The sequence below is a fragment of the Argentina silus genome (assembly GCF_951799395.1).
Source record: "Argentina silus genome assembly, chromosome: 7".
In the NCBI taxonomy this organism is placed as follows: domain Eukaryota; kingdom Metazoa; phylum Chordata; class Actinopteri; order Argentiniformes; family Argentinidae; genus Argentina; species Argentina silus.
In genome coordinates this window covers 22,696,673-22,714,172 of record NC_139661.1, presented here as the reverse complement: position 1 = coordinate 22,714,172, position 17,500 = coordinate 22,696,673, and the positions used below count along the sequence as shown (strand labels likewise).

Below are 17,500 nucleotides of genomic sequence, written 5' to 3'. Positions count from 1 at the left end.
AAAGTCGATGGAACCCTAACCCTAACCCTAACCCTAGCCCTAACCCTAACCCTAACCCTAACCCTAACCCTAGCCCTAACCCTAACCCTAACCCTAACCCTAACCCTAACGCTACATTAAAACCACTCTCAAAGAACAGCATGTATGTAATTATTCATTCAGCAGCCTTGCTTGCTAGGCTCCCAGGCTCTCCAACTGTACTGGTTTTTTTTTTTTTATGTTTTATTTAACCTTTATTTCTCCAAAGAAAACCCACTGAGACCAAGGTCTCTCTTACAAGTGCACTCTCACCACAATATAAATACCATTACAAAACAACACTTTAAATATACAACACAGTAAAATACAAAACACATACACTAATAATAGGATTATAAATATATATAATCATATATAGAATTAATATATACTATATAGAATTAATCAAAACAAGAGCATTCCTCTGTGAGCTGGTCCCTAACCAAGGACTTAAAATGACTGTGGGACAGACAGTCTACCCTGCAGACCATTCCAAGTCTGAGGAGCATAGTAGCTGAAAGCAGTTTTTCCTCATTCTGTGGACCCCCGTGGGACACTAAAAAAGAAGCACACCCTGAGAGGGTGTCTGATCACTAGGTCGCCATGACAGCAATCATGTGAGGCAAAATGGGAGTTTTAAAATAACTGCTTTATATACAAATAAAATCCAATGCTAAGCCCTTCTCGATATCAAAGACTCCCACGCATCAGACTGATACAAAAGGCGATGGATGGCGGGTGTGAAAACTATCCCTAGAAATAGACCGCAGAGCAGAGTGTTAAGAGACACATGGCTGGGAAACTAGATTTTAAAAAGCATAAATTGTAAAACAAAGACTTCCGTCTGACTCCCTGTTGTGTATAACGTTCTCTCTCTCCTTTTCAAAGGTAGATGTTTTTGTTTCCACATTATGCTAAGCTAAGCACACAGCCAAGTCTAGCTAAAAAGCACACCTTTATTGTATTTCAATCTCTCTTTTAATCTGTTTGTTCATATCTAAGCCCCTTTTGGAGAAAAAAAAACAAAAAACACAGAGAATCGGCCACAAAACCATATAGGCTTCTATGTGCAGTCAAGCGCTGTAATGTCTATTGTTCACAGACATTATGTGTATATATATACTTAGGGCTATATATATATATATATACTTAGGGCTAACACATACCTGTATATAGCCCACAAGCTGAGAATGGTGTTTTATCAAATAATCTGCCAGACATGAAGACATATTTAGGCTTCTGTATAGATTGTTTTTGTGTTTTTGATAGATTTGCCTCACATTTAGTTCACCTGATGGTTTTGTGGTTTTTGAATATTTTTTTCTAATATTTTCCATTGATCCTCAAAACTGTGCACATAGCATCATGATCTATCTACATGTTAATATTGCAACAGTGATGCAAGCTCTTGAGCCGAGTGGTACATACATTGTAAGATGAGAAAACGGCCTTTTCTGAGTGGAAAAGATATTCCCTTCTGTCGACTCAATCATACACAAAATATGTGTCAGTTTACATAGCATAGCCTATATCAATTAATCGATAATTCAGTTAAATTATTCCTCTAAATTCCTCTGGTAAATGCTAACTGGTAAATCCGTGTGTTTTTATTCGTGATAGTGATCACCTGCTCACCTTTGACTTTCGTTGACACGCGAACTGAATTAATTTCCATCGCGCACATCCTGTAGGCCTACACACAACTCCGCATCAAGCGCTGTCATTCTGGATCTCTTTAGGTCTGTTGGGTTATTTTGTTGCGTCTTTTAATGAGGGTTTTGATCAGAGGGCCTCATCATTATCTCCTCATCATTAGACCATGAAGTACACATCGGGGGAAACAGATTGTCACTTCCAAACCGGCAAGGCTATTAAGTCTCCCATGGAAAATATACAGTAATATATTCTTTATTCCGATTTTACTCCTTGGTTAGATAAAGACCAAATCGATATAGTGCGACCAGACTCAGATGTTCCCTGGTGACAACGAAGTAAACATGTTGATGTCTCAGGCCCAGCTTGCGGGCTTGTCTCGGACTCGGACAATATACACAATACATGACATTGGGTAAAAATATCACATAGATTTTACATTTGCTCCACCTAGTTTTTTGTGTGTTCTGGTATGTAGACCTTATTGGGAAAATCCAAATCATCTTCCAAAATCATCCCTTAGGTGTTGATTTAGTTAGAAAATAAATTGTATGGCCCGATGGACAAAACGGTAATATTACAATTGAACGTTAGAAATTTGGAAGGCCTACGTGATACAACCTAATTTCATAGGTTAAATCTTAAATTATCTGAGAATGTTTGGTAGTTATTTATCTAAAATTGTGTTGCCATGATGTTCCATTGCTATAATTTAATATTTCATAATTTTGAATAGCATTTTTGCGTGTTTAAAATGTCAAAGCATGACCAGTAGGCTAATAAATTGGTAAATAAACAAATAAACAGATAGATTGTATAGGGTCTATCTATAATAATAATAATAATAATAATAATAATAATAATAGGTGTACGAATATAAATATGGTTACGAAGTTTGAACAATAATAATAACCATAATAATAATTAATTTTGTTTGTGTTATAATTGATAGCCTAACAGGCATTAATACACATTTGAAATCTGTTTCTATCATAGCCTCCCTACCCTCTTTGGCCAATAAATAATGCTTTTGTGATATTTCAAGCACACCCACAGCCTTTTGCATACAACACAATATTATGGGAAAAGGAAGAGAACAGCAACAGCCACGCAGTTGTTAATGCATTTATTTAGCTCGTCTCCCATCGAAATCCACATGAACATCATAGGACCGTCGCAGTATCGAAAGGTAGTCGGCTTAAAGACTATAGAATGCCGAGAGTCCAGGGTCAAATTCTCACTGACCCCCAATAATGCTCTCTATGGAGAAAGAGGAGCGATGGACTTCGGAGGCCGGTTTGACCGCTGTCATTGTGTAGGACACCCGGCTTGAACTTTGGGGAAGGGGAATATAGTTCCTTCCCATACCGATGGTTAATGGCATTACAGATGATGAAGAGGAAATAGCATCAGTAGGCCTATACATGTGTCTAGACAGTGGCTGATAGGGAAAAGACGTGTCAGTAAGGTGTGTGTGAGAAGTGTGTGTGGGGTGTGTGTGGTATGGTAGCTGGGCCCCATAGCCACTACCATAGAACCCGTAACCAGACGCGCCAGAGGGAACAAACCGATGCTCTCCAAGTGGGCCCATCTCCCTCCGGTGTCTCATAAAACGCTTCCTTCTGCGCAGGAAACTTCCATTGTCAAACATATCCGCAGACTCCGGGTCCAGTGTCCAGTAGTTACCCTTCCCTGGATTCCCCGGTTCCCGTGCGATCTTGACGAAGCAGTCATTGAGGGACAGGTTGTGACGGATAGAGTTCTGCCATGCGGGGTACTTCTCCCCGTAGTAGGGGTAGCGCTGGCCGATGAAGTCGCAGATCTCGCTCAAAGTCAGTCTCTTCTTCGCGCTCTGTAGGATAGCCATGGTGATGAGAGCAATGTAGGAGTAAGGGGGTTTCACCAGCGGCTTCTTCCTCGCTGGTTTGTAAAGATTCAAAGAGGAAGGAACACTATCAGGACACGATGGAGACTGGTGGATGTCCTCATGTATCCGGGCCAGGGTCACCTCATCCCCGCCGGAGCCCGCTCGGCTATCGCTGTCCCCGTCGTCGTCGTCCTCCTCCTCCTCCTCCTCCTCTCTCCCTCCGACCACATCGATGTCCGTGTCCTCAGAAAGCACCGAGGCGTCAGACATCCCCGACCCCGAGCTGAGAGTCATCTCTCACAACCCCAGTCGCCCGCGCTCTATACACATTGTTTTCAGCATGCGTAAAGGATTTAAAGCAGAAGGTATTACTTCTACTTTAAACCTTAATCTTAATCTATTATTTTGGCATGTTTCGACTATAGCTCCTCCACGGTCTATGGTTGGCCCTTTGTCCTCCTGTAGGTGATTAAAAGCTCATTGTGGCATCCCAATTTCCAATAATGGTTGGAATGGGTCATGTCTGCGTTTGGAGAGGGCGTGTCGTCTGAATATGGAAGAGAGAGCGAGATCATAAGATGGGCACGTAACGTTACCGGGGAAACCCTCTGTCTAAGTGGAGGAAAAAAAAGAAAATAATTATTTAGGCCTATGAAATCATCATTAAAAGCACAATCTGGAATTGGTACATCCATTTTCGAACTTTTAAATGAATGATATATAGCCATTGATTTCTGAAGAATATACCGTCTTACCCCATCAGAATAATAGCTTGTTTTACTCCATTGTTTGTAAACAATGTAATTCTGAACATGATAATAATGGATAAAGGCGTCTGCTAAATGCCATAAATGAACAAATACTGCTTCAAAACATGGTTAAAACTATCATTTTGATCTCATGAATTTGAGAGTGGTTATATTTCTCCATCCTTGTCCCTCAGCGGTTTACCAAAAAAAAGTGGCAGGGTGACCTCTTTGTTGTTGTTTGTATCCCAGATTGCCCCATTAAGTCAGTTTCTTGCGATTTGATATTGTAACGACCCTGTGTAAGGCCCGTTAGCAGCTCCGCCAAGGGAGTTAACTCTCTTGGTGTTGTAGCTGGCGCGGCCGGTTTGGAAGCGGAAGATTGTGAGTTCGATACCCGCTTAGGGCAAGATGCTCTACCCCGCCGTTCGCTACAATATGTTCGATTAGTCAGATAGGCCCCAATAAAACGAGAAGCTACTGTCTTCCTCCAAAGCATGTTTCAGATTTAAAACGCTAAGAAGCAACCTATTCGCCAATATTGAGGTCTGTGTGTTAGACAATTAAATTGAAGATTAGGAAAATGTGTTGTAGGCCTAATGTTTTCCACCTGAAATAATTATCTTATCGGATGTAGGCCTATATTCCAAAACATATTAATCCCCTGCCTGAATTAGGCCTAGGCTAATTTACAATGTGTTAACTGATAAAAATCATGTGCTCAAATTTCAAAGCTATTAACACACTCAAAATGGTTCATGAAAAATGCAAAAAAACACTTTTTCATCTCAGTAAATCACTGCTTCAGACTGAAATGCAGTCTGTATCCATTTTTCCCATTTTTTTTTCACTCAAATTGCCTTTACGGTAACAATAGAGTTATTCATCAATAAATCAATTACTCTGACGTTAAAGATGTCTTTAATGTAAGCTAATTATCAAACCCTTACAGTAAATGACCAAGCCCTTATATTGGATACAAATGGCATGCATCAACTATTCCCTTTATTCAGCACAAAAAGATCAATTTTGAAAAATGTATCATACATTTTTGGCTGTTGGATTAACTCATTGTTAAACCAATTTAACTTGTGTGTTGGTGGTTAACTAATGTTCTCATGGTATTTCACTATAAGCAATTATTTTGTATCATTTATTCTAATTTGAAAGATGTCATAATTGAAATGAAATGCATAACGGAAGGTTTTGAAGTGTTATAAGTTTTGAAAGTTGAGCACACACATCTGATATCAGCATCAAAGTATTTGGAAAATTTGGCCTATCTCATTTTGTCTGAGAGTGGCTTAAATCAATGTGCTCCATAGACATATTTAATATTTACTATAATGTTAGATTTCTAGTCTGTTAGTTATGGGCTATTGTATCATAGGCCTGCAGCCCACTGTACCCCTTAATTCTCCATTCTGTCTTACACATTTGGAGCCAGATTGTTATCTAGAGTTGGTAGAGGAGCTGTACGTCACATACCTCTATCGCATTCAACGCTGACTGCATTTCCCTAAAGCTCTTTATTGCCCATATCATTGCCGTTAGGCATAATGCTATTTATATTTGAACATATTAATTCATGAATCGTTCATGACATAGATATCTCATCCCTCTCATGAGTAGACTACTCAAGCAATTTCTATAACGAACCAAGCAATTTCTATCCTGCTTCCAGTGATCGTAACAGTAGTGGACTCGTCGCCCTCCTGTGTTCAATCAGGAGACTCACATTACTTAATCGAAAAGATGTCAGTGCCTTGCTCTCGTAAGTCAATAGACACAACCTCTACCCCAATTCAACCACTCCTAAGGACGCGACCTACGAGAGGCACGATCTGTGTGCATTATGCTCGTTAGAAAGTAATGACACCTTTTGAGACATGAGTAAATGTACATCTTTATTACATACATATTTATTTCCACCAGTACATGTTGACGTATTGACCTTGTGCATCACAGGAGGCAGCGTGAAAGAGAGAGAGAGGAACACTGTACATTCTACAGGACACCCACATTTCAATGGGACAGCAGGACATGGATAACACAGCAGGCACATTGGGTAGAGGTTCCACTAACCACTGACACAGGGTCAAATATGTAATCTCCCTAATGGTTAAGAATTGTGGATAGGCAAATCTGACCCTGGACCTGTGGTTAGGAACTTCTACTAGGAGCGTGGGTCGAGTGGGAGATGTTGACAGTTCTAAAATAGAAGCTCTGTGTGTAAGTGAGGGTCTTCAGGGTCTTCCTCAGTTGGCCTCGTTCTTTGATGCTTCATCAAAGTTCTCCACAAGGTCTGGAAGAGCGGGAAAAGACATGGGTGGAAGAGAGGGAAAAGACATGGGAGGAAGAGAGGGAAAAGACATGGGTGGAAGAGAGGGAAAAGACATGGGAGGAAGAGAGGGAAAAGACATGGGTGGAAGGAGGGGACAAGAAAGGGTCAGAATACATCTCAGCTTTGATAACATTTTTAAAAATAACAGTTTTCTCAGCCGATAATGAGGAAAGAAAGTAGTAATAAGCTTTTTCAAGTACTTTGACTCTTCAAATGGTACAGGAAAGTCGACACCGCAAAAAAACCTGCTTGTAAACGGTTAACAACATGGGTGCTTTTCAAGAGAGAGTCTCTGAACTCACCAGGGACCTCATCGTCCTCATCCTCCTCAGCGATCATGGGGGTTTTGCTCTCTCCAGCTGTGGGAACACCAAAGAAGAGTCAGGGTGTGCATCGCAATTGTCTTTAAGTTTAAGTTTGTGTAAACCTGTTGTAGGTAGTCTTGGCTCGTGTGTGTGTGTGTACCTGGTCTGGGCAGGGTCTCTGCCAGTCTCCTGAGGCTGGTGAGACTGTCAGCCCCGAGCTGGTTGAGAATAGCGGGCACCATCTCTGTGAGCTGCTTGTTCTCAGCGTGCCCTGTGATGGTGAAGGTGTTGGCAGCCAGAGAGGCCTGGACCTTGGGGTTGTTGAAGTGGATCACCGTCCCCTGGTTTGTAAACATGTTCACCTGGAGGCAAAAGAAAAGAGGGGTATGAAGTGACACATACAGTACAGAGAGGGAGCAACATCCAGCACGCATTTTGTAATGAGAAGCTCATTCTTGAAAGGGTTGCACTGTCAAAGATTGGTTCAGGGCACATTATCAGTGAGCATAAACATGCATCTACCTCCTCAATGCCAGAGATGTTGTTGACCCCCAGCTTCTTGAGGGAGAACTGTAGCTTCTTGTCATCTGCTGAGGCTGTTCTGTGCACCACCTTCTTCTTTCTGCGGGCAGAGCCCTAGGGAGCACAGGGAGTCAATCATGTAGTCACTTTTAACACAACTGCACTGTATACAAGTCTGACGTCTCTAGTACCAATGCCAAGCTGACTGCGAGCCCCTGTCATGTATGCACTTGGATGATTTGAAATGGAGCATGACGCAGTAAGGCACCAGATAAAGAAGTTGTTTGAACATACCTTTCCGCCAATGCGGACTTGGGCCTGCAATTTGGCAAGCTTCTCCTGGTTCATTATTGACTCCTTCATCTGAAACAAGACACACAACCATACAAACACACATCAGCAATTAAACAAACAATTTCAGAACTACATGGACCTCGTTGTGCTTGAGGGTTGGCAGAGGCTGTTGTCAGAGTAGTTGAGATCATCAGTATTCAGTCGATGGATCACTCAAGGAATCATCACTCAACATGCCAGCTGAAGATCACCACCTCCCTATCCCCTATGTAATGACGAGCTAGCAGCTAACCTCGGATATCTGGCGAGTGTGACGTACAGAAATAATTGCCTTGAAACTACTGACATTTGCTATGGAGACGTCTAAGGAATGGTCAGCTGCACGCCCCAAATAGCTGCCCCCCGCCGCACGTCGCTCTGCCCCTGACAGCGAGGACGAACCTGTTCTGCCCGCCATGCTACGGCCAGGCAGCTGGCTGACTAGATAACTCACCAGGACCTGAGCTAGATAACTCACCAGGACCTGTGGCTGCACGCCATGCTACGGCCAAGCAGCTGGCTGAGCTGGATAACTCACCAGGGACCTGTGGCTGCACGCCATGCTACGGCCAAGCAGCTGGCTGAGCTGGATAACTCACCAGGACCTGTAGCTGCACGCCATGCTACGGCCAAGCAGCTGGCTGATCTGGATAACTCACCAGGACCTGTGGCTGCACGCCTGGGAGCCTCTGGGTTAAAACCAGCAACTGCCAATTCACTCGCTGCGTAAACGAGCAACGAAAATAACATGCCCATAGCTATAACCAGGTATCCAAAATTCTCGCTGGGACCATATACACTGAAAAAATTGATGCGCTCACTGCAATGTAAGTCGCTTTGCATAAAAGCGTCAGTTAAATGGCAGATATTAAAATTGAAAACAATTAAAATTGAACAAAAGAAACGAACATTAGCGAGCGGAGTGAGTGGCTACAGGTACAATGCTACAATTAGCTAGCAGGCCCATGTCACTGTCAACAAAACTACTGGCAGGCACCCGTAGGTCGCTTCTATCGGTCATTCGGTCGAACGGACTCACGGTAAGCCCGGTACTGGTGTCGGTGTTAGAGGTCGAGGCGGGTTTCTGAGGGTAGTTCGGTAGGAGACTCGGTACCGACCTGGAGGTGGAGACACGCGGAGCGCACGGGCGGCGGAAGCCAAAAGAAGGAGCGGACGTGACGCACGGAAATATTGGGAGACTAGGGTGTTTAAAAAAATAAAAATGGACTGGAGTCGATCACATATGTACACTCACCTAACACTTTATTAGAACACTACACTAATACTGGGTAGGGCCTCCCTTTATTAGGGACACTACTAATACTGGGTAATACTCCCTTTATTAGAACACTATACTAATACTGGGTAGGACCTCCCTTTATTAGGGACACTACTAATACTGGGTAGGACCTCCCTTTATTAGAACACTATACTAATACTGGGTAGGGCCTCCCTTTATTAGAACACTATACTAATACTGGGTAGAACCTCCCTTTATTAGAACACTATAATAATACTGGGTAGGGCCTCCCTTTATTAGGAACACTATACTAATACTGGGTAGGGCCTCCCTTTATTAGGGACACTACTAATACTGGGTAGGGCCTCCCTTTATTAGGGACACTACTAATACTGGGTAGGGCCTCCCTTTATTAGAACACTATACTAATACTGGGTAGGACCTCCCTTTATTAGAACACTATACTAATACTGGGTAGGACCTCCCTTTATTAGAACACTATACTAATACTGGGTAGGGCCTCCCTTTATTAGAACACTATACTAATACTGGGTAGGACCTCCCTTTATTAGAACACTATACTAATACTGGGTAGGGCCTCCCTTTATTAGAACACTATACTAATACTGGGTAGGGCCTCCCTTTATTAGAACACTATACTAATACTGGGTAGGGCCTCCCTTTGCTCTCAAAACAGCCTCAGTTCTTCGTGGCATTAATTCCACAAGATGTTGGAAACATTCCTTTGAGATTCTGGTCCATGATAACATGATTGCATCACACAATTCCTGCAGATTTTTCAGGTGCACTTTCAAGCTGTGAATCTCCCGTTCTACCACATCCCAAAGGTGTTCTATTGGATTCAGATCCGGTGACTGGGAAGGCCACTGAACTCATTGTCATGTTCATGAAACCAATTTGAGACAATTTTGCTTTGCGGCATGGTACATTATCATGCTGGAAGTAACCATTAGAAGACGGGTAAATTGTGGCCATGAAGGGATGCACATGGTCAGCAACAATACTCAAATAGGCTGTGGTATAGAAGCGATGATTGATTGGTATTAACGGGCCCAAAGTGTGCCAAGAAAACATTCCCCACGCCATTACACCACCACCACCACCATGAGAAGGTGTACAGGTGTTCCTAATAAAGTGTTTGGTGAGTGTGTATGTCCCCATTACATTACATTAGGTGTGACCAGATGACCTGGTGACCAGAGTATTTATTCATGAGTTAGCTATACCTATATGTGTGTAATTGATTATGATTTAATAGGTAGGCTGTGTCTACTAATGGGTCTTTGGTGTGTATAAAAAAAAAAATCTCCAGGACCGTGGATAATGTTTGCCTATTGAAGATTATGTATCCAGTACTTTACCTTCAGCAAGCGATATAGCAATATAGCTACATAACAGTATACAGCTTGTAGCCAAAATCCACAGAGCTGAATATTTCATTTTTGGTTAAATCAAGCACACACGACCACGACCGACCGCAACTGCAGCTTTGAATGTTAAGTACAGGGAACAATAAAGTTATTTTTAAACGGAAGTTGGGGATCTCAAACATGGCTGCCTCCTGTGGTCACAGAGGCAACGTGATAACTTGAAAGATGAAATGCTTTTGGTTAGCTCTATCAAACAAAAATCTGTATCTAAATTGATTAAATTCAGATCTACTCAATTTACTTATCTCAGGAGTACCAGTCTGAAAGGTGAGAAACGTTATTTGAAGCAGTTTTGTGTTATTTCTAGCATGCCGCTTATTTCTGACACGTTGGGTGATATCCTATCAGGTCTGTTGCTGGAACATGTTAGCTTAGCTTAGCTAGCCAGCGAAGTTAGTTTGCCATTTTCGTCTTAATCTACACTACGTTTCCCATTTCAAGAACCTAATTTTCTAGCAAAGGTACTTGAAATTGCTTTATATTATTTCGTGTAGAATATCTGAATGCAATAGCAAGGGCTCCATGCTGGCAAATATTTTGGCCAAGTTAGATGTGTATACTATTTAACTATCTATATACAAGCCGATATTTAGATTCTCCTCATACCAGTTTATCTGCACTATTGTTTATGCCTTTTGTTTGTTCCATTAGAAAACGAAAAAACTGCGGCACACTGACTTTTTTTAAAAACTTTTTTTTCCTGATATAATGTTTACTATAAATGTGTCATCAAGGCTTGGGCAGCGATGTGTGAGTGTCCCTCTCCCTCTAATGTATCCCATGCCTTTCAGGTGGACTCAAACCAGACAAGGACTGAAAGGACCGTCATTGGCATTCAGAAATGGCGTCATTTAAACCCACAAAAATCCAAATATATCCCAAACTGGGAGAAAAAGTCACACAGGACACATTGTACTGGAAAAACTATAAGGTAGGTAGGCCCATTTCAGTATGCAATATTGTGACATTTGTCTACGAAAAGAGGACTTGACTACACTCACTGAAGTGAAAACACGTTTGAACTTAGTAAGTTTACTTCACCGAAGGCTTGTCAGACGTCACTTCACTTTCAATCTGGGCTTCTATCCTTTCGCTGGCAGCCAATAACCTAAGCATTTAATTGTCATATTTTGTGATCGGCAGTTCTGCTGTGTTGCTGCTTGTTTTACAGGCACCAGTCCAGATAAAGGAATTTGGAGCAGTCACAAACATCGACTTCTCCCCTGTGGCTCCACACAACTATGCAGTGACTGCCTTCACAAGGGTAAGACTAGTTTCCCTGCCATTCACAGACGCAAGTACAATAGTGGAATCCTAGTTCATAGCTTCATTCATGCAGGATAGGTCCAGTCCAGTCCTATTGTCTCAACTAACTCATTGTAACCTATTTCCTTCTACCAGATCCACATTTATGGGCCGTTCTCCCAGGAGCCTGTGAAGACGTTCTCACGGTTTAAGGACACGGCCTATTGTGGAAGGTTCCGGTCTGACGGCCAGCTCCTGGTGGCGGGGTGCGAGGACTCAGTAGTGCGGTTGTTCGACGTCAGCGGAAAGGTGGCGCTTAGGATGTTCAAAGGGCACACAAAGTAGGTCCTGCCTCGATCCACTTGCAACCATTTTGATTTCTGCCCGGCCTAAAAAGAACCCAGAGCCCAAACACCATTGGTGTTTACAGATCTTAAGAGACCCATCCTAGAAAAGTAGTAGTTCAGCTCTGCACAGGGTTAAAGGCTAGGTTTTGCTGACGGACCTGGTCGTGTGAAGAGCGGCAGGCTTGTTGAGTGATGATTCCTTGAGTGATCCATCGACTGAATACTGATGATCTCAACGACTCTGACAACAGCCTCTGACCGCCGATCAAGTTGAACACACACACTATGATGGCGAACAGGTGGCCTAGAGGTTAGAGAGGCCAGCCAGCAATCGGGAGGTTGCTGGTTCGGTCCCCACCCTAGGAGGGAGCTGGATGTGAGCTGGTAACTGGAAGGTTACTGGTGTCATATCTAAGGCTCCTACCACTGCCGTTGTGCCCTTGAGCAAGGCACTTAACCCCTAACTGCTCCAGTGCCGCCGAATATGGCTGCCCTGTGCCCAGAGCTCTGTTTTCCCTTGGGGCTGTGGTGTGTGTGTTGTCTGGGGAGGGGTGTGCACGTGTCAAATTCCTACAATTGATGAGAATTGATTTGGCATGGCCAAAAAGAGTCTACTTCTACTTCTACAACTGACTCGGTTTCCTCCCTCTCCTCCCAGGGCTGTGCATGTGACAGACTTCACCTCAGACCGCTATCAGATCCTGACCGGGTCGGATGACTACACCTGTCGCCTGTGGGACATCCCCAACTCCGCCCAGCTGACCTCCTACAAGGAACACACTGACTACATTCGCTGTGGCACAACAAGCAAACTCAACAGAGATCTCTTCATCACAGGTGAGGTTGGAAGGTTGTTTTAATGCCGTGGTCTTGAATGGAGCAGAAGGCTTGTTGAGTGATGATTCCTTGAGTGATCCATCGACTGAATACTGATGATCTCAACTACTCTGACAACAGCCGCTGACAGTGTCTTGATGGTGTCGGTCTGCTGTCCGTTATCATCAATGACAGATATCACTCCTCCAGACACGTCTACAGCACAGGCTTCCTACATACACTGTGTGTGCGTGTGTGTGTGTGTGTCTCACTGTTTGTCCCCCTCTCCCAGGTTCGTATGACCATACGATAAAAGTGTTTGATGCCAGAACAGATAAGAGTGTGATGACCATGGACCACAGCCAACCAGTGGAGAGTGTTCTCCTCTACCCCTCAGAGGGACTCCTGGTTTCAGCAGGTGACAGCCACTGGAGAATGTCTTTTCTCTATCTTTCCTTCTTTTCGTTCATTTTATTTCCTCACTAAGTAATTTACTGCTATACCAATAGCATCTGATAAGCGAAACACTGTTGTAACCCTGCTGCTGTGTATCCTCCTCTCCACAGGGGGGCGATATGTGAAGGTTTGGGATCTGCTGAAGGGTGGCCAGCCTCTGGTGTCTCTGAAGAACCACCACAAGACAGTCACCTGTCTGTGTCTCAGCAGCACCGGGCAGAGACTGCTCTCAGCCTCACTGGACAGGTGTGTGTGTGTGTGTGTGACATTATTAAAAGTAGGGTAACCATGAAACAGGGTTTGAAGTTAACCAGTGTAGTGGTCTTGAATGTGAAGAGCAGCAGGCACGTTGAGTGATGATTCCTTGAGTGATCCATCGACTGAATACTCCAAATGTTGATCTCAACCTCTCTGACAACAGCCTCTGTCTGAGCCAACCGTCTCTGAATCTGACAGGGATAAAAGAGCAGCAAGCATGTCTCAGCACACAGTTACTGGTTACTGCAAGCATCTGGATGTTCTAAGAGTGAGCCTCATTACTGTGTGTGTGTGTGTGTGTGTGTGTGTGTGTGTGTGTGTGTGTGTGTGTGTCTGCAGGCATGTGAAAGTCTACAACACGACCAACTACAAAGTGGTTCACAACTTTGATTACGCAGCTTCCATCCTCAGTCTGGGCCTGGCCGTAAGTACACTAGTGCTTCTATCCTCAGTCTGGGCCTGGCCGTGAGTACACTAGTGCTTCGTGTATCTTGATTTCAGGTGTCATTCACATCACTCGACTAACAATCTCACGTCTGTGCCCGTGTGCTCAGCCTGATGACGAATCCATCGTCGCAGGGATGACCAACGGCGTCCTGAGTATCAAACACAGGAAAGGCCCCGAGGAGAAACAGGAAGGCTTGAGCAAACAGAGGCGGCGGCCGGCATACCGCGTCTTTGTCAAAGGGAAGAACTACGTCCCAAAACAGGCAAGGAACTGTTCTGTCTGTCTACATACAGTACCAGTCAAAAGTTTGGACACACCTTCTCATTCAATGGTTTTTCTTTATTTTTTTTTACAATTATTTTCTACATTGTAGATTAATATTGAAGACATCAAAACTACGAAGGAACACATGGAATTATGTAGTAAACAAAAAAACTAACCAGAATATGGTTTCAAAGTAGCCACCTTTTGCTTTGATGACAGCTTTGCACACTCTTGGCAAGGTGTGTCCAAACTTTTGACTGGTACTGTATTAGTACTGACTGGTATCAAGAGATGTTGATTTCACATGATCACTGAAATCATCTTGAATGTTAAAAGCAAGTAGGCATGTTGAGTGATGAATCCTTGAGTGATCCATCGACTGAACTATAAATGACCTCAACAACCTCTGCGTACCGTCTTAGACCTAGAAAGTCTTTTTTCATGAATGATTCTAACTGGTAACAGTTTGACCACCTCATTTGATTGACCCGATCTGCACCGTTTCCCTTCTCAGGATGATTATCTGGTCAGTAAACCAGTGAAGGCACATCTGGCCAAGTATGACAAGGAGCTTAAGAAGTTCAACGTCTCCAAGGCCTTGGATACAGCCATGGAGGTAACCAGAATTGACTGATTCAGGATTTGGGTTTATGTTTAATGTTTAATAGTAGTTGAATGTTAATGATAGTTTGCTTTTGATGAGGCGCTCATTGTTTGCGTGTCCTTTCGTCCCGGGTCAGCAGGTGGGTTGAGTGACGATCTCTTGAGTGATCCATCGACTGAATACTGATGATCTCAACTTCTCTGACAACGATATTAATGTGTTGTTTTATTCCTGACCTGTACAACAATATGTATGTATCTGTATTTACCTGCTGCATTGTGTGTGTGTGTGTGTGTGTGTGTGTGTGTGTGTGTGTGTGTGTACTCAGTCGTGGTCGAAGTACAGAAAGCCAGAGGTCCCAGTTGCGGTCATGAAGGAGTTGGACCGGAGAGGAACGCTGAAGAACGCCCTGGCAGGAAGAGACGAACAGAAGCTCTCCCAGCTGCTCAACTTCCTCATTGGGTAACGCTCACACAGTTAAAAGCATAGCTCACCCCCAAATCAACCCTGTCAGATGGTATGATATTCAATATTGTGTATTTCTTTGGTGTAAAATGTCTGCCAAACTATGATTTACAGATGAGTTTCTCCTTCATTGGCCAGTTACATGTTGTCTGTGAATGTGCCGGCTTGCATGTTGATGTTCCCTTTGTTTCCCAGGAATGTGGTTGATCCCAGGTTCGCTCCTGTGTTGGTGACTGCCACTGAGATGATCCTAGGTGAGTGTGTTAGGCCTGTGAATCTGGTTTTTAATGCTACAAGTGAAGACTGTGATACGTTTACGCTCGTCTTTTGCCTGTGTGTCTATCACAGTCATTGCCCATCTCACCCGTTCCACAGCCTCTAGCCTCATTGCCACTTAGTCTCACACAGCCTACAAGATGGATTGTTCTGCTGCTCTTATTTGTAAATTTGTTATTGCTATTTTGTTCATATTTTGTACATTTCTTGTCAATATTTGCTATTTGTTTTTTATGTCCATGCACCAACCTCACCAAGTCAGTTTCCTGTATGTGCAAATATACTTGGCCAAATAAAAAGAATTCTGATTCTGATTCTGAAAGAATTCTGACTCTGATTCTGATTCTCTGAATCCTCAGAAATCTACCAGGCAGTGATTGGCCACTCGTCCGTGGTGGACAGACAGCTGGTGCGTCTCCAGGAGCTGGTGGAAAAAGAGCTGGACTACCAGCAGGAACTCCTGGAGGTGATGGGGATGTTGGACACCCTGTTTGCCTCCTCCCTCCCCAGGAAAGAGGTGCCCTGCCCAGGCATCAGCAGATCCAACGGCATTGCTCAGATGGAGGTGGGGGGTCCGGGGCAGGGACCCCAGCTTCAGGCCGCCTGAGGCCACTGGGATAGACTGCTTCCCAGGGGGAGGGAGCACAGAGTGCCCATGACGCTCTGGAACAAAGTCCAGGCTAGATCTGACTGAAACCTTAATTGAAGGGAACCTCTGGATAAAACATCAGACATTTGGAAGAGACCAATATGATGCCACGTGCAACAATCTGGACTTCCATCAACTGAAAATGAGAACATTGGAACATTGCCCAGATCCTGCTGTGCTTACTGGTTTTAAATGAGAGACCACTCAACAGTAGTCTCAGGTGTTTTAACTGGCAAAGAGAGAGGGCAAGATGGGCAACCATGTAATTGTATAGCCTACATGTTCTGTCTACATATGTTTATGTATGTACAATGAATCCCTGAAATTGTCTGGATATGAGGAGATGAAATGATTTTTTTACGGGATGTCAATGTAATTGTGTTCTTTGCAGCTAATGTTTCTTTAAACATTGTGTGTGTCTGGTTTGCATTTTGATAGAATTTACATACATTTCCAATGTGCAGTTTTTAAAAAAGAAACCTGAACAGTAAACTTCCAATGTTTAAAACAATGGTTCCATGTTCTTCCTGCCTCATGATTCATGTTATTTTGAAAGACACGGTGCCCCTCCGCTCCTCTCTCACACAGGATCGCAGTACATTGCAGTAAGTATGAATATGAACTTAAAATTGTGGTGCAAGAAAGGGATTGACGCGTACTACAACTGTGGGTAGGTGGGGAAACTACGTAGGCCTATTACACCCCTCACAAATACACTTGAATGTGATGCCCAGTAGAGGTCGTTAGAGACCTCGGGTAGTTTGCTGTGTTTATCTAGTGGACTGCCAACGACCTAATAGTTCAGTTCACATTATGCAGTGGTACATCCACCGACTGGACCGTCTACCCTGACCTGTCACCTCAAGAGGTGTCCAAGCGCGCACGCTGGTATCGCATTGTCCTCCATTCGCCGAGTTGAAGATCGCACGCACTAGAACCTGCTGGAAAGCAGAAGGCACTTATTACCGCTCCTCCACGGACTGCGCAGGGATTTCGTCGAAGCGCCAAAGAAGAGAAGCCCGGTTACTTTTTCTGACAGGTAGGTTAAATAGGAGCAATAATGAAACTTGCCCATTGAATGTCACGTCGGGGCCGAGTTTACAGATAGAGGAAAGAACGCAAAAAGCAAGCAGACCTGCTTATTATAGATTGACAGATGTGTGTGACACTTGACATATTGTGCTCTTATAGGC

General features: G+C 43.6%; 3 protein-coding genes across 4 annotated transcripts in view; 1 reads left to right on the top strand and 2 right to left on the bottom strand.

Moving 5' to 3' along the window:
• LOC310807518 (forkhead box protein D2-like) overlaps positions 1-3,832 on the bottom strand; it is a gene marked incomplete at both ends in the record, with an annotated part of 7,052 nt that extends 3,220 nt beyond the window's left edge. Inside the window, one exon of the mRNA XM_083674016.1 lies at positions 3,096-3,832. Coding sequence (XP_083530142.1) covers positions 3,096-3,832 — 737 coding nt within the window. The remainder of the gene's footprint in view (positions 1-3,095) is intronic.
• Positions 3,833-6,178: 2,346 nt separating this feature from the next.
• Positions 6,179-8,957, bottom strand: LOC310806810 (transcription factor BTF3-like). Of its 2 annotated transcripts, none has more exons than XM_083673059.1 (6): positions 8,828-8,957; positions 7,750-7,818; positions 7,456-7,569; positions 7,094-7,295; positions 6,931-6,987; positions 6,179-6,589 (listed from the first exon to the last, which is right to left on the bottom strand). In XM_083673059.1, exons 2-6 carry the CDS (start codon positions 7,816-7,818, stop codon positions 6,543-6,545), a joined length of 489 nt encoding a protein of 162 aa, XP_083529185.1. In that variant the 5' UTR covers positions 8,828-8,957; the 3' UTR covers positions 6,179-6,542. The 2 variants fall into 2 exon arrangements, with proteins under 2 accessions (XP_083529185.1, XP_083529186.1); XM_083673060.1 differs by having other exon boundaries at positions 8,907-8,940.
• Positions 8,958-10,602: 1,645 nt separating this feature from the next.
• utp15 (UTP15 small subunit processome component) lies at positions 10,603-16,810 on the top strand. Its single transcript, XM_083674063.1, has 13 exons — positions 10,603-10,746; positions 11,271-11,410; positions 11,651-11,743; positions 11,881-12,065; positions 12,730-12,908; positions 13,180-13,305; positions 13,454-13,589; positions 13,941-14,025; positions 14,156-14,311; positions 14,828-14,929; positions 15,246-15,379; positions 15,578-15,636; positions 16,018-16,810. Exons 2-13 carry the CDS (start codon positions 11,321-11,323, stop codon positions 16,263-16,265), a joined length of 1,593 nt encoding a protein of 530 aa, XP_083530189.1. The 5' UTR covers positions 10,603-10,746; positions 11,271-11,320; the 3' UTR covers positions 16,266-16,810.
• The last annotated feature ends 690 nt before the right edge of the window (positions 16,811-17,500 follow it).